At 29.9% G+C, this 17,067-nt stretch overlaps 1 protein-coding gene across 2 annotated transcripts in view; it reads right to left on the bottom strand.

Annotated features, from left to right (window-relative positions):
- Positions 1 to 17,067, bottom strand: part of LOC143252116 (potassium channel subfamily T member 2-like) — a 136,457-nt gene that overhangs the window by 66,785 nt on the left and 52,605 nt on the right. Inside the window, exons 1-2 of one of the 2 annotated variants that reach the window (XM_076503784.1) lie at positions 3,766 to 4,319; positions 1,755 to 1,996 (exon numbers count right to left, since the gene is read on the bottom strand). In XM_076503784.1, the coding sequence (XP_076359899.1) occupies positions 1,755 to 1,990 (236 nt within the window). In that variant the 5' untranslated portion in view covers positions 1,991 to 1,996; positions 3,766 to 4,319. Of the gene's footprint in view, positions 1 to 1,754; positions 1,997 to 3,765; positions 4,320 to 17,067 lie in introns of those variants that run through there. The other variant, XM_076503785.1, reaches the window with a different exon arrangement.

The following is a 17,067-nucleotide window of genomic DNA, read 5'->3' as shown; positions in this document are numbered from 1 at the left end:
TAACGTTTTCTTCTGTTCTAGAAAGATTTTTTTCTCTCGTAATTTTCAAGAGGCTTATCGAACTAACTATTATGTGTATTTTAAAAGCAACAAGTATATGAAATCTATGTAAAACAATTAATAACCTTGAAAACTCAAGCGATTACAAACACGTCAAAAATGGTTATCTGCGTCCATGGAAACCGATATTTTAAATCGAGTTCTGAAGTTTGTTACATTATTCAGATTTACACGTTACACGTCTTATTTAGTATAAATAATAATCATAATTTTCTTTACAGTATTTGTTTACATGGAGAATACGGCTCAAAACATATCCATTTAACTATCTTCATAAAGTAAACAGCGAAACCAATTATTGTGAAAAAGAAAATAGACTGGCCGTTTTAACTTGGGCAATGACAGGCGTGGTATTGTTCAGCCTTTGTTTATATTGTTTATACTTAGTGTATTATTCATTTAACCACAATTTGCGCTGTTTCATTAAGCCTTGTTATCGCGAGATTAATCTGAGTTTTAGTTCGTGCTGATTGAAAGAAATGAGATATATTGCTTATCTAAATATCATTCTATCTACTTGTGTGGCCACCTGTGTATTTTTGTACCAGCCCTTTATAACTTTTAACGTCCGCCGTTGGTACAACGCTAAAATCAGGGATTCGATTCCCCTCGGTGAGATAGCCCCAAGTGGCTTTGCAATATGAAAACACACACATCACTTTTACCGCTTGGCACTGTTTTCGCTATTTTCCACTGCGAAACAGATAAAAAGAATGAAATCCAGTTTTAACGCGTTACATTGTTTTCGTTACAGTTACTACCAAGCACGTGCAATAACGGAACAGGATGAAAATGTTATCACAAACAAGAGTTTGTGCTTGTTTTTCATACATTTCTTGAGGTTGAAAACAATAAATTTCTTCTAGGTATAAAAATACGCGTTTTAAACCAAATTGTTTCACTTATTGACTTTTCTCAAGCACTATGAGTTAAGTTATAGAAAAATTATAATAAGATAAAGTGTTTATTGTTGTAGTTTTCATTTGTCACTACCATCATGCAAAAGTGTTCATAGTTTGTCAAAACGTAGGACAGAGTTTATAAATATGATTGTAGAAAACACAAATGTTAGATTTAAAATAGAACTACCGTATCAAATCAAGCCTGAAATAAACGCTGTTAGATCAGTACATCAATTTAATATTAATATTGATAAGTCGCACTGGACTGTCTCTTCGGAAAAGACAGGTTGCTAGAGCGCTCGTAATCGGAGGGTCGCGGCTACGAATCCCCGTCACACCACACATACTCTCCCTTTCAACCATTAGGGTTTTATAATAGGGGTCAATCCCACTATTCGTTGGTAACAGAGTAGCCTAAGATATGACGGTTGGTGGGGATGAATAGTTGCCTTCCCTCTATTCTTACAATGTTAAATTAGGGACGGCTAGAGCAGATAGCCCTCGTGTAGTCTTGTGCGAAAGTAAAAGCAAACAACCAAAACATTATTTGTTACAAGGAGATACACGATTTGGTCAATGCATGTTTGTTTGCACGGAAATACAAACAGGTGGATAGGAAGTCAATATATACATAACAATATAATAACATTCACAACGTTTGTATGTCGAGCTCAACTAATTGCTTCAATTAATTTATAGATATGGTTTTGAATCCATTCATTTATTTATGTTTTTTTTGCATTTTAATTTTCAGTCTTAGCTCACTTTTAGATATGATAAACTGGTAATAACCTTGGAATGTGAAGATCCAGGCTATCTGCTACAGATAAAGGTCCTAATCGCGACTCTAGGCTTCTTCTGGGAGAAAGAGGTGGTACATAATCAATGCAGCCGCTAGACGGCGCTTTGTTTCCTTGGTGGGAACGAGCATACGACCTCTCCACTTCTGCTACAGCGTCAGGACGTGTCATTGGTTGGTTTTGGGTTGTTTGCTGGTGACGTCGGCCAAAAAACCACAAGTTGGACATGTTAGCCTAATAAGATGGATATATTTCGATATCTCCATAGCATCAAGATATAAAAAAAGAACTGTTGATATTTTCACGTTTCTAATTTAAACCGAATACAATATCATTTAATGGAATATGCACATCAAATATACTTCCAAATATCTACATTTTAAATTAGATAAATTTTAAATTTATTAAACAGCTTCATTTGTTTTTCAAACGCATGAAAGTTTATGATTTTGACACCAAACGTGCAAAACATTTAAGTATATTCTTACAGTATTTATTGCAAACCATCAGTATCCTAATTGCTATAAAATAAATTCATCTTTAAGACCAGTCAATAATGAACATTAATCTGATCGAGAAAAAAAAAAAACTGTTCGAATTTACGAACACAATCAGCTGTTAATCCTGAAACAAAGAACTCTCATTACATATTCTTTTAATTCTGAATAGCTAAATGATAGTTTAATAATACCACAACGTGCTTATCTCGTGAAGATCTCCAAGGTATCCAAGCTAAACGCGATTAGATCTCAGTTTCTCTGGTTTTTTGTGAATGCTTTGTTATGTTTACCTTCAGTTTATATCATTACAAAAGTTATTCTAAGCCATTAACCCTAGCGTAATTTCTGCCTAATGATAAAAACAAATACGTCAAAGTTTAAGAGATCACTATTGCTAGAAAGAAATTATGAGAATACTTTAGCGTATTTAACAAGTACGTTTGAAGTATTTTGGTAAATATGTGACGTTTTCTGTGTAGTAAAACTTACTATAGGTGGCATAATAAATGCCGTTGGAAGCAATTTTTGATGATAAGTGAGCCAACTACACAAGTGTTATTTTAATTCATTCTTTTAAACCTAGTGAACATGCAGTCAGCTTTTTGTAAGAAGTAAAACATTAGTTTGATATAATTCATGATTGTCATTCCATTTGACCTGTATCTTTAGACGTGGACATTTAAATTTAGATACGCCCACCTGTTCTTTTAACTAAAGTTTATTATATAAAAAAAAAGGTACGCTTTTAACATATAGCCTTTTAATCCATAAGTCATTATATACCAAGAGTGGTTGTTGTCTTCAACGTTTCTGACATAGTTAGGGTAATGTTGTTTTTTATTTTGAGCTGGTTGATTTTAAAAGTTTTTCTAGTAAAATTTGGTTTCAGAAACCTTGAAAACATTTCAGTACTTTATATTTACTTGGTATAAAGTAACATATTTATACAATAAAGTATTACAAATACTGTGGAGTTCGTATCGTAAGGAACTGCGGGCAGAATGAACATTGACATAAAATTCGTGAATTTAAGAGTTAATGATGAAGAATATGACAGCTAATCATTAAATTACGCATTTTAAATGAAAGTATATTAACTGTGAAAGTAACTTCTAATACTACTTCTCGTTTCACAACTAACGTATGTGTTCAATTTAAGTAGCCAGATGGGTTTGTCATCCTGTGCATATAGATTGCCTATTTTAATATTTTCCGTCTCGTTACTACACGTATAAACTACTCTAAAATCATACTTAAATATTAAATTTGAATAAACACAAAACAGAGACTTTAACCAAACAGTACGAACTAGAAAATGTGTCAACATGTACTCATACATATAAGTTAGATAGAGTAAACACATTTTAAATAGTCTCGTAAAAGCAGCCAAATTATTAGTAGTCATTTATAAGCACTTTATATCCTTTAAAAATGTATATTGGATAGCTTACACTATTAGCTCTGAAACTTTTATCAAACTTTCCAGGAAATATTAAATCTTACCCGTAACGCAGGCTAAACAAACCTGCACTTCATTTGTATTCCTCTGACGACCAGAGTAAAAACAGAATATCTAATTAGGTAAATAGTGATTCAATCGTTCGAGGCTATAGGTTTATCTTTCATTGCACAATTTATGTCTTCTCTCGGACAAATAAACTGCATATTGTAGATGTAGTCCTAACAGATTCACTTCATATACCTCTTAGTTGTGTTTTGCGTCAGGGTTCTACGCGAAATATGGTTCCAAGATATAAACACTATAAAAATAACATGTTGTAGTGATACTCTCCGTGATAGAAGCAGAATTGGTTATCGAATATCATATAGGCTACTTTTTCTAGTCACCTATTGTTTATTAAAACAAATGTTTTTAAATTTGATATTTCTCTCTTTGTATTCGAAAAAAAAAGTTTCATCAGAAGATCATTAATTTCCTTTTCTTTGTTGCAAAAATGAATAAATAAAAATAACACTCTTACACATCCGGAAGCAATTCTAACTATACTTAAGTATAACACTTACACTTCCGGAAGCAATTCTAACTACACTTAAGTTTTTAATATTAGAAATCTAACAAACGAATAAGTTGTCATAATCCAATCAAACCGAGATTTTCAGAAACCTTTTCATGCAACAATATACCAGGCGGGAAAATTCGGTGAACCTCGGCGTTATCTGGGAGTCGGCCTTTTAAAATGACGCATTTACCTCATCAACAATCCGCGCCTCTCGCGATGGTTTAAAGCGTCCTCTGGCAGTAGGATGTGTAAAGCATTTCCTTTCGTTTCTTCCGTTATTTGTAACAACGTCAGAACAATAATCAGAAATAAAATTGAGTTTTTACGACAGTGTAGTCATAGTACTACACGTAACTAAATCAATTGTATACGAAACACTGTACAATTAATTTTATAAGAAAGTGTTTCGGTTTTGTTGTGTTAGTACTATTTTCTGTATCATTACATTAACACCATTTTTAGTTCAAACCTCAGCTCTCTCATTGTTCATTCATGTCAAGCGCGAAGCTTCCCCAGTGGCTCAGAAGTCAGTAGGGAAACCAGATTTTGATACTCCTTCTGGGCACAGCACAGATAACCCATTGTGTAGCTTTGTGTTAAACAATAAACATGTATGACAGCAGCATATTTTAAGATATAAAAACATTCAAATTTAGACAGCGAAACAAACCTACTTCTGCCTACGTTACAGAAAAACCTACGACGCAGTAAACATTCTTCATAACAGAATACTTCCTTGTTATATGCACTGTCCACACATTAAGTTGTTGACTACCACTGATTAGCTCAGTGATATGTTTCGTGATATGTTTCCACAGCTGAATGTATTGCATCGTTCACACAAACTTAAATAGAGAAGTATAGATAAGCTCCTTTCAAATAATATATAGAATTGTTCGTATTAAAATGTTAACATGTTTGTTGGCTGCTTGGTACCCTGTCAGACCTCAAAGGTTCAGAACACATTGTTGCATGATTTGCTAAAAGTGAGTGTAAATTTTCACAAAATGTTCACCCAGAGAAGCTCAAACACGAATAATCAAATAAGTGAACAATCTTATTTATACCACAAGTCAGAAAAAGAAATAACTAATGTTAAAAAATGGATATGTTAAAAGGTGAAGAAAGATCCAATAAGCTTACATTTCTGAAATGAAAGTTGGCTGAAACGTATAGATACATACGTATATAACATGCAAAATAACTAAAGCTTATACACGTACGTTAGATCAATCTTGTACATAGCATGTACAGTAACCAAAATTAAGAGAGAGTTATGCTTATATGTTAGTTCAAACTGATACCTAATAAAAATTAATTATTCTTAATACTTCAAAATACGGTAACGGAATTAAGTATATATTTAAATATGTAACGTACACTTATTTCCTAAATTTGTAGAAGATTCTTGAACGTAAGAATAAACAGTATGTTTTACGAAAAGCACTTGTGTTTTGTTGCCAACTGAAATTTCTATAATCTCGCCTTAACGTTAATAAACCGACGCTGAGGGACAATATATATTGTTGGGTTGCTATGACGTTGGTATAGGTTAAGCCTCGGAAGCTATAGCGGTGATTAACGCTTATCAATCGGGAAACTACAAATAATTGACCAGGAACGTTCATGGATTTCGAAGACTCGTCCAGGATAAATTATAATGCGTCACATAATAAATTGGAGGCTTGTCCGAGAAAAATTATAATATGTAACAATATTCATTCAATGTTGTTTGATTTTATGTGAAGTTCTATTTAATGTTCTTTGTCTAAATAACAAATAAATCTGCAAATAAACAATACTACTTGATATCGGGGAGAGAATAAAGTCGCTAAAAATCACCTGAAGTAGGAAGTCCCTCAGACATACGATATAAAAAAAATACAGTAATATTGTCCCTTAAGTGACAGACATAAGTTAATTTCATACTGCTAAAAGGTTTCTTAGTAATCTGAATAGGCATTTCACAAATGCATGTCTATTTTTCCCCCTGGTGCTTAAATATGAAATGAAATCTTTTAGTTAATCATTACTTCCGATTTTCTTTATTAAGTATCATCAGAAAATGTAACAAACATAACAGGTATTACAATTACACCATTAATTAATATAATATGAGAAAACGAAGGGAGTGTTCTGTGTATCACACGCAACCTTGTATTTGTTTATTTACTTGACCACATCATTTCGACCTTTAAAATACGAACCTAAATTAAAAGTGCTAACGTTGTGCATTTATTTTACCGCTAAAACCTACTAAACAATACATTATGATATCAATAAAACATTCTGGTTCCCGATAAAAGCATTTGAAACTACATGACAGATACATTTAAGTTTTAAACAATTTTAATATTACATATATTAATGCATATTTTTCGTTATTTGTCGTCATAATAACATTGTAATGAGAATAGAAGCTATATTTTACCTGTATTTTACCTTCTAATTATAAATAATTTATGAAAATGAGGTCAAAGAGCATAATGAAATTCAAACATAAATAAAAATGTCCACGCAAAAATGTGTTTTCTACTGTTGTTTCCATTATACATTTAAAATATACATAACATTATTTCATGTTAAACTAGCTATTCGAATGCCAGCAATGGACAGAAAACTAATAAACCATTTTGTAGCTACGTGGTAAAAAACAACAGCATAAGCAGTTTGTTTGCTATAACTACCTTCCATAACCAACTTAGATATCTTTTTGTGAGCTAGTAAACAAAAAATACCTGATGCCTAATCCTTATCTGATAAAGATATCAACGCGTGTATGCTGAAAATTTAATCATTGAACTATAAGTGTAATTACAAATCGGCAACCCACAATGGCACAGCGTCATGTCTGAGGACTTACAACGTTGAAAATTGGGTTTCGATACCAGTGGTGGGCAGAGCACAGAGAGTCCATTGTGTGGTTTTGTGCTTAATTAAAAACAGCAAAAGAGCAATCACAGATCGATTGTTTTAAAAAATCAAAAAATGTGTTGCGATGTAATAACTGTAGAGTACCCATAAAATATGATAAATGAAAACGGATATTTTTTGTTTCATGCGAAAAATATAGTTTTTAAACTAAACGTATTGAAATCAGCTCTAAAATGGAATATGTCTGCTAGAAGTACAGCTTGGAAAATTTATCTTTGTTCAATAAATATTAACCGATTAAGTTATTCATCTATTTCTATTTATACCACAAAATTTAACAATTTTAAATTTTTCAAAGAAACATATATTTCTGCTCAAATGAATTTACTTAAAATGAAATTAAATTATCGAAATATCCGAATGCTCTTACATGACATTAATCGATAATGTATCACACGTATGTCAAAAAGTTAATACTATATAACTAAGTAAATAGTTTACAACATAATAAACCAAATAGCATAAGCTTAAATTATGTAATTAATAACTATCTTTTTAAAATCTTTTGTGGTGTTTTTTACTATGGTCAAGGCAGTTTTATTGTTCGAATTTTTCTGACTATTGCTGCAAAAAGACCAAAAATGTCTATGGCTTCTGATCTGGAACGTATCCTATAATGGTGAAATGTTATTATTTCTACGACCTTGATAGAAAGTTAATAGAATGATCATGTTTCAGGTATGCAAACTGATATTGGTTTTATTATGCTTGTTGGCTAGTGTGAGCTGTCTTGCTCTCATAATAATCAGATATCATGGGCTAAAGGTCTTCCTGTAAACTCAAGAATAGTATTACATTTAAACTATGCTCTCTCCAGCCCTTGTATTTGATGCCATATATTATCTGTAAGACCACATAAGGCATATCAAAAGATAAACAAGTATTACGAAGATTATGTTTATACGATACGTCCATGTGGATAACAAAACAAAAGCAATAGAGTTTGTCCTTACCATCACTCAAACGTATTCGATTTCGTTTTATCCTATACGTCATTCTTTGCAGGAACAGTTATGCAGTTTGGGATTTCAAGAGAGAAATGAAACGCTACACAAGACGTTTAGCAGCCAGTGGTATATCAGAAGTTTCTCAAGAGCTTAGATAGACAGAAGACGGACATCGTTCACGGATGCGATCGTTTGAAAAGTTTTAAGGCATTCGTAATGAAAACAAGAAACTGCAGGAGGACTCTCTTCTGCTACGCTCGCATCATGCGCTCATTGTGTCTACACCTTTCTCAGTTTTGTCATCTGAGCGATTGTATAACAAACCTTACTTTCTATTACTGTCATTTTCATAAATATCTAACCCTGAGAAATATATTAAACACGTAAGCTCACTTGATGTTCATTTCTCTTGCTCGCATGTAGTTTCCTCTACAGTTCCCTCAAGTTTAAAAGTTTGCCGTTTTTTGCTTGTTTCTATGTGTTTTTATTTAAATTTTGTACTCTGATCACCCTCTTTATATCCTCTTTATAATTTTTGTACTCTGATCACCCTTTTCATCCTCTTTATAATTTTTGTACTCTGATCAACTTCTTTATAATTTTTCTACTCTGATCACCCTCTTTATGTCCTCTTTATAAATTTTGTACTCTAATTACCCTCTTTATATTCTCTTTATAATTTTTGTACTCTAATTACCCTCTTTATATTCTCTTTATAATTTTTGTATTCTGATCACCCTTTTTATATCCTCTTTATCAATTTTTGTACTCTTATCACCCTTTTCATCTTCTTTATAAATTTTCTACTCTAATCACCTTCTTTATATTCTCTTTATAATTTTTGTACTCTGATCACACTCTTTATATCCTCTTTATAATTTTTGTACTCTGATCACCTTTTTTATCCTTTTTATAATTTTTGTACTCTAATTACCCTCTTTATATTCTCTTTATAATTTTTGTACTTTGACCACCCTCTTTATATGGTCTTTATAATTTTTGTACTCTGATCACCCTTTTCATCCTCTTTATAATTTTTGTACTCTGATCAACTTCTTTATAATTTTTGTACTCTGATCACCCTCTTTATGTCCTCTTTACAAATTTTGTACTATAATTACCCTTTTTATATCCTCTTTATCAATTTTTGTACTCTTATCACCCTTTTCATCTTCTTTATAAATTTTCTACTCTAATCACCTTCTTTATATACTCTTTGTAATTTTTGTTCTCTGATCAACCTTTTCACCTTCTTTATAATTTTGTACTCTGATCAACTTCTTTATAATTTTTCTACTCTGATCACCCTCTTTATGTCCTCTTTATAAATTTTGTACTCTGATCACACTCTTTATACCCTCTTCATAATTTTTGTACTCTGATCACCCTTTTCATCCTCTTTATAATTTTTGTACTCTGATCAACTTCTTTATAATTTTTCTACTCTGATCACCCTCTTTATGTCCTCTTTATAAATTTTGTACTCTAATTACCCTCTTTATATTCTCTTTATAATTTTTGTACTCTAATTACCCTCTTTATATTCTCTTTATAATTTTTGTATTCTGATCACCCTTTTTATATCCTCTTTATCAATTTTTGTACTCTTATCACCCTTTTCATCTTCTTTATAAATTTTCTACTCTAATCACCTTCTTTATATTCTCTTTATAATTTTTGTACTCTGATCACACTCTTTATATCCTCTTTATAATTTTTGTACTCTGATCACCTTTTTTTATCCTTTTTTATATATTTTTGTGCTCTAATTACCCTCTTTATATTCTCTTTATAATTTTTGTACTCTGACCACCCTCTTTATATGGTCTTTATAATTTTGTACTCTGATCACCCTTTTTCATCCTCTTTATAATTTTTGTACTCTGATCAACTTCTTTATAATTTTTCTACTCTGATCACCCTCTTTATGTCCTCTTTACAAATTTTGTACTATAATTACCCTTTTTATATCCTCTTTATCAATTTTTGTACTCTTATCACCCTTTTCATCTTCTTTATAAATTTTCTACTCTAATCACCTTCTTTATATACTCTTTGTAATTTTTGTTCTCTGATCAACCTTTTCACCTTCTTTATAATTTTTGTACTCTGATCACCTTTTTTATCCTTTTTATAATTTTTGTACTCTAATTACCCTCTTTATATTCTCTTTATAAATTTTGTACTCTAATTACCCTCTTTATATTCTCTTTATAATTTTTGTACTCTAATTACCCTCTTTATATTCTCTTTATAATTTTTGTACACTGATCACCCTTTTTATATTCTCTTTATAATTTTTACACTCTGATCACCCTTTTCATCCTCTTTATAGTTTTTTTACTCTGATCAATTTCTTTATAATTTTTGTTCTCTGATCACCCTCTTTATACCATGTTTATAATTTTTGTACTATGATCACCCTCTTCATCCTCTTTAAAATTTTTTTACTCTAATCACCCTCTTTATATCATTTTTATAATTTATGTACTCTGATCACCCTCTTTATATCCTCTTTATAATTTTTGTACTCTAATTACCCTCTTTATATCATTTTTATAATTTTTGTACTCTGTTCACCCTCTTTATATTCTCTTTATAATTTTTGTACTCTGACCACCCTCTTTATATGGTCTTTATAATTTTTCTACTCTGATCACTCTCTTTATATCCTCTTTATAATTTTTGTACTCTGATCTACCTCTTCATCCTTTTTATAATTTTTGTACTCTAGTCGCCCTCTTTATATCCTTTTCATAATTTTCGTTCTCTTATCACCCTCTTAATATTCTCTTTATAATTTTGGTACTCTGATCACCCTCTTTATATCCTTTTTATAATTTTTGTTCTCTGATCACCCTCTTTATCCTCTTTATAATATTTGTACTCTGATCATCCTTGTCACTCTCTTTGTAATGTGTGTACTCTGATCACCATTTATTTATCCTATTTATAATTTTTTACTTCTGATATCCTCTTCACCCTCTTTTATAATTTTTTGTTCTCCAATCACCATCTTTATATCCTCTTCATAATTTTCGTTCTCTGATCACCCTCTTTATATTCTCTTTATAATTTTTGTACTTTGATTACTATTTTCACCCTCTTTATAATTTTTGTAGTCTAATCACCCTCTTTATATCATTTTTATAATTTTTGTACTCTGATCACCCTCTTTATATCCTCTTTATAATTTTTGTACACTGATCACTTTTTCATCCTCTTTATAATTTTTGTACTCTAATTACTTTCTTTATATCATTTTTATAATTTTTGTACTCTAATTACCCTCTTTATATCATTTTTTATAATTTTTTGTACTCTGATCACTTTTTTCATCCTCTTGATAGTTTTTGTACTCTGATCAACTTCTTTATAATTTTTGTACTTTGACCACCCTCTTTATATGGTCTTTATAATTTTTGTACTCTGATCACCCTTTTCATCCTCTTTATAAATTTTGTACTCTAATCACCCTCTTTATATTCTCTTTTATAATTTTGTACTCTAATCACCCTCTTTATATTCTCTTTATAATTTTTTGTACTCTGATCACCCTTTTTATATCCTCTTTATCAATTTTTGTACTCTTATCACCCTTTTCATCTTCTTTATAAATTTTCTACTCTAATCACCTTCTTTATATTCTCTTTATAATTTTTGTACTCTGATCACACTCTTTATATCCTCTTTATAATTTTTGTACTCTGATCACCTTTTTTATCCTTTTTATAATTTTTGTACTCTAATTACCCTCTTTATATTCTCTTTATAATTTTTGTACTCTGACCACCCTCTTTATATGGTCTTTATAATTTTTGTACTCTGATCACCCTTTTCATCCTCTTTATAATTTTTGTACTCTGATCAACTTCTTCATAATTTTTCTACTCTGATCACCCTCTTTATGTCCTCTTTATAAATTTTGTACTCTAATTACCCTTTTTATATCCTCTTTATCAATTTTTGTACTCTTATCACCCTTTTCATCGTCTTTATAAATTTTCTACTCTAATCACCTTCTTTATATACTCTTTGTAATTTTTGTTCTCTGATCAACCTTTTCACCTTCTTTATAATTTTTGTACTCTGATCACCCTTTTCATCCTCTTTATAAATTTTGTACTCTAATTACCCTCTTTATATTCTCTTTATAATTTTTGTACTCTAATTACCCTCTTTATATTCTCTTTATAATTTTTGTACTCTGATCACCCTTTTTATATCCTCTTTATCAATTTTTGTACTCTTATCACCCTTTTCATCTTCTTTATAAATTTTCTACTCTAATCACCTTCTTTATATTCTCTTTATAATTTTTTGTACTCTGATCACACTCTTTATATCCTCTTTATAATTTTTTGTACTCTGATCACCTTTTTTTATCCTTTTTATAATTTTTTTGTACTCTAATTACCCTCTTTATATTCTCTTTATAATTTTTGTACTCTGACCACCCTCTTTATATGGTCTTTATAATTTTTTGTACTCTGATCACCCTTTTCATCCTCTTTATAATTTTTTGTACTCTGATCAACTTTTTATAATTTTTTCTGCTCTGATCACCCTCTTTATGTCCTCTTTATAATTTTGTACTCTAATTACCCTTTTTATATCCTCTTTATCATTTTTTTGTACTCTTATCACCCTTTTTCATCGTCTTTATAATTTTTCTACTCTAATCACCTTCTTTATATACTCTTTTGTAATTTTTTGTTCTCTGATCAACCTTTTCACCTTCTTTATAATTTTTTTGTACTCTGATCACCCTTTTTCATCCTCTTTTATAATTTTGTACTCTAATTACCTCTTTATATTCTCTTTATAATTTTGTACTCTAATTACCCTCTTTATATTCTCTTTATAATTTTGTACTCTGATCACCCTTTTTATATCCTTTTTTATCAATTTTTTGTACTCTTATCACCCTTTTCATCTTCTTTATAAATTTTCTACTCTGATCACCCTCTTTATGTCCTCTTTATAAATTTTGTACTCTGATCACACTCTTTATACCTCTTCATAATTTTTATACTCTGATCAACCTTTTTATCCAATTTATAATTTTTGTACTCTAATTAACCTCTTTATATTCTCTTTATAATTTTTGTACTCTGACCACCCTCTTTATATCCTCTTAATAATTTTTGTACTCTGACCTCCCTTTTTATATCCTCTTTATAATTTTTGTACTCTGATCACCTTTTTTATCCTTTTTATAATTTTTGTACTCTAATTACCCTCTTTATATTCTCTTTATAAATTTTGTACTCTAATTACCCTCTTTATATTCTCTTTATAATTTTTGTACTCTAATTACCCTTTTTATATTCTCTTTATAATTTTTGTACTCTGATCACCCTTTTTATATTCTCTTTATAATTTTTGTACTCTAATTACCCTCTTTATATTCTCTTTATAATTTTTGTACTCTGATCACCCTTTTTATATCCTCTTTATCAATTTTTGTACTCTTATCACCCTTTTTATATCCTCTTTATCAATTTTTGTACTCTTATCACCCTTTTCATCTTCTTTATAAATTTTCTACTCTAATCACCTTCTTTATATACTCTTTGTAATTTTTGTTCTCTGATCAACCTTTTCACCTTCTTTATAATTTTTGTACTCTGATCAACTTCTTTATAATTTTTCTACTCTGATCACCCTGTTTATGTCCTCTTTATAAATTTTGTATTCTGATCACACTCTTTATATCCTCTTCATAATTTTTGTACTCTGATCAACCTTTTTACCCACTTTATAATTTTTGTACTCTAATTACCCTCTTTATACCTCTTTATAATTTTCGTTCTCTGATCACCCTCTTTATATTCTCTTTATAATTTTGTACTCTAATCACCCCTTTATATCATTTTATAATTTTCTTACTCTGATCACCCTCTTTATATTCTCTTTATAATTTTTACACTCTGATCACCCTTTTCATCCTCTTTATAGTTTTTTTTACTCTGATCAATTTCTTTATAATTTTTGTTCTCTGATCACCCTCTTTATACCATGTTTATAATTTTTGTACTATGATCACCCTCTTCATCCTCTTTAAATTTTTTTTACTCTAATCACCCTCTTTATATCATTTTTATAATTTATGTACTCTGATCACCCTCTTTATATCCTCTTTATAATTTTTGTACTCTGATCACCCTTTTCATCCTCTTTATAATTTTTGTACTCTAATTACCCTCTTTATATCATTTTTCTAATTTTTCTACTCTGATCACTCTCTTTATATCCTCTTTATAATTTTTGTACTCTGATCTACCTCTTCATCCTTTTTATAATTTTTGTACTCTAGTCGCCCTCTTTATATCCTTTTCATAATTTTCGTTCTCTTATCACCCTCTTAATATTCTCTTTATAATTTTGGTACTCTAATTACCCTCTTTATATCCTTTTTATAATTTTTGTTCTCTGATCACCCTCTTTATCCTCTTTATAATTTTTGTACTCTGATCACTCTTTTCACCGTCTTTATAATTTTTGTACTCTGATCATCCTTGTCACTCTCTTTGTAATGTGTGTACTCTGATCACCCTTTTTTTATCCTATTTATAATTTTTGTATTCTGATATCCCTCTTCACCCTCTTTATAATTTTTGTTCTCCAATCACCATCTTTATATCCTATTCATAATTTTCGTTCTCTGATCACCCTCTCTATACCCTCTTTATAATTTTTGTACTTTGATTACTATTTTCACCCTCTTTATAATTTTTGTAGTCTAATCACCCTCTTTATATCATTTTTATAATTTTTGTACACTGATCACCTTTTTCATCCTCTTTATAATTTTTGTACTCTAATTACTTTCTTTATATCATTTTTATAATTTTTGTACTCTAATTACCCTCTTTATATCATTTTTATAATTTTTGTACTCTGATCACTTTTTTCATCCTCTTGATAGTTTTTGTACTCTAACCAACTTCTTTATAATTTTTGTACTTTGATCACCCTCTTTATATGCTCTTTATAAATTTTGTACACTGATAACCCTTTTCACACACTTTATAATTTTTGTACTCGGACCACCCACTTTATATGGTATTTATAATTTTTGTACTCGGACCACCCACTTTATATGGTATTTATAATTTTTGTACTCTGATCACCTTTTACATCCTCTATATAATTTTCTTACTCTGATCACCCTCTTTATAATTTTTGTACTCTGATTACCCTCTTAATCCTCTTTATAATTTTTGTACCCTGATCACCCTTTTCATCCTCTTTATAATTTTTCTACTCTAATTACCCTCTTTATACCTCTTTATAATATTCGTTCTCTGGTCACCCTCTTTATATTCTCTTTATAATTTTTTGTTCTCTGATCACCCTCTTTATATTCTCTTTATAATTTTGTACTCTAATCACCCCTTTATATCATTTTATAATTTTCTTACTCTGATCACCCTCTTTATATCCTCTTTATAATTTTTGTTCTCTAATCACCCTCTTTATATTCTCTTTATAATTTTTACACTCTGATCACCCTTTTCATCCTCTTTATAGTTTTTTTAAACTGATCAATTTCTTTATAATTTTTGTTCTCTGATCACCCTCTTTATGTCCTCTTTATAATTTTTGTACTCTGATCACTCTTTTCATCTTCTTATAATTTTTGTACTCTAATTACCCTCTTTATATCATTTTTTATAATTTTTGTACTCTGTTCACCCTCTTTATATTCTCTTTATAATTTTTGTACTCTGACCACCCTCTTTATATGGTCTTTATAATTTTTCTACTTTGATCACCCTCTTTATATCCTCTTTATAATTTTTGTACTCTGATCTACCTCTTCATCCTTTTTATAATTTTTGTACCCTAGTCACCCTCTTTATATCCTTTTCATAATTTTCGTTCTCTGATCACCCTCTTTATATTTTTTTTATAATTTTTGTACTCTGATCACCCTTTTCATCCTCTTTTTAATTTTTTTACCCTAGTCACCCTCTTTATATCCTCTTTATAATTTTTGTACTCTGATCACCCTCTTCATATCCTTTTTATAATTTTTGTACTCTGATCACCCTTTTCATCCTCTTTTTAATTTTCTTACTCTGATCGCCCTCTTTATATCCTCTTTATAATTTTTGTACTCTGATCACCCTCTTAATCCTCTTTATAATTTTTGTACTCTGATCACCCTCTTTATATTCTCTTTATAATTTTTGTACTCTGATCACCCTCTTTATATTTTATTTATAATTTTTGGAAAATGATAACCCTTTTTATAATGTGTGTACTCTGATCACTGTCTTTATATGCTCTTTATAAATTGTGTATTTGATCACCCTCTTCATCCTCTTTATAATTTTTTTACTCTGATCACCCTTTTTATATGGTATTTATAATTTTTGTACTCTGATCACCCTTTACATCCTTTATATAATTTTTGTACTCTTATCACCCTCTTTATAATTTTTTTACTCTGATCACTTATTTCATCCTCTTTATAATTTTCTTACTCTTATCACCCTCTTTATATCCTCTTTATAATTTTTGTACTCTGATAACCCTTCTCATCCTCTTTATAATTTTTGTACTCTGATAACCCTTTTCATACTCTTTATAATTTTTGTACTGTAATCACCCTCTTTATATCGTCTTTATAATTTTTGTACTCTGATCACCCACTTTATATCCTGTTTATAATTTTTGTACTCTGATCATCCTTTTCACCCTCTTCGTAATGTGTGTACTCTGATCACCCTCTTTATATCCTCTTTATAATTTTTTTACTCTGATTACCCTCTTTATATCCTCCTTATAATTTTTGTACTCTGATCACTTTCTTTATATCCTGTTTATAATTTTTGTACTCCGATCATCCTCTTTACCTTCTTTATAATGTGTGTACTCTGATCACCCTTATT

The sequence above is a fragment of the Tachypleus tridentatus genome, chromosome 6 (genome assembly GCF_004210375.1).
Source record: "Tachypleus tridentatus isolate NWPU-2018 chromosome 6, ASM421037v1, whole genome shotgun sequence".
NCBI lineage: Eukaryota > Metazoa > Arthropoda > Merostomata > Xiphosura > Limulidae > Tachypleus > Tachypleus tridentatus.
Note: the sequence above shows the minus strand (reverse complement) of the source record. Positions and strands in the feature narration are given on the sequence as shown.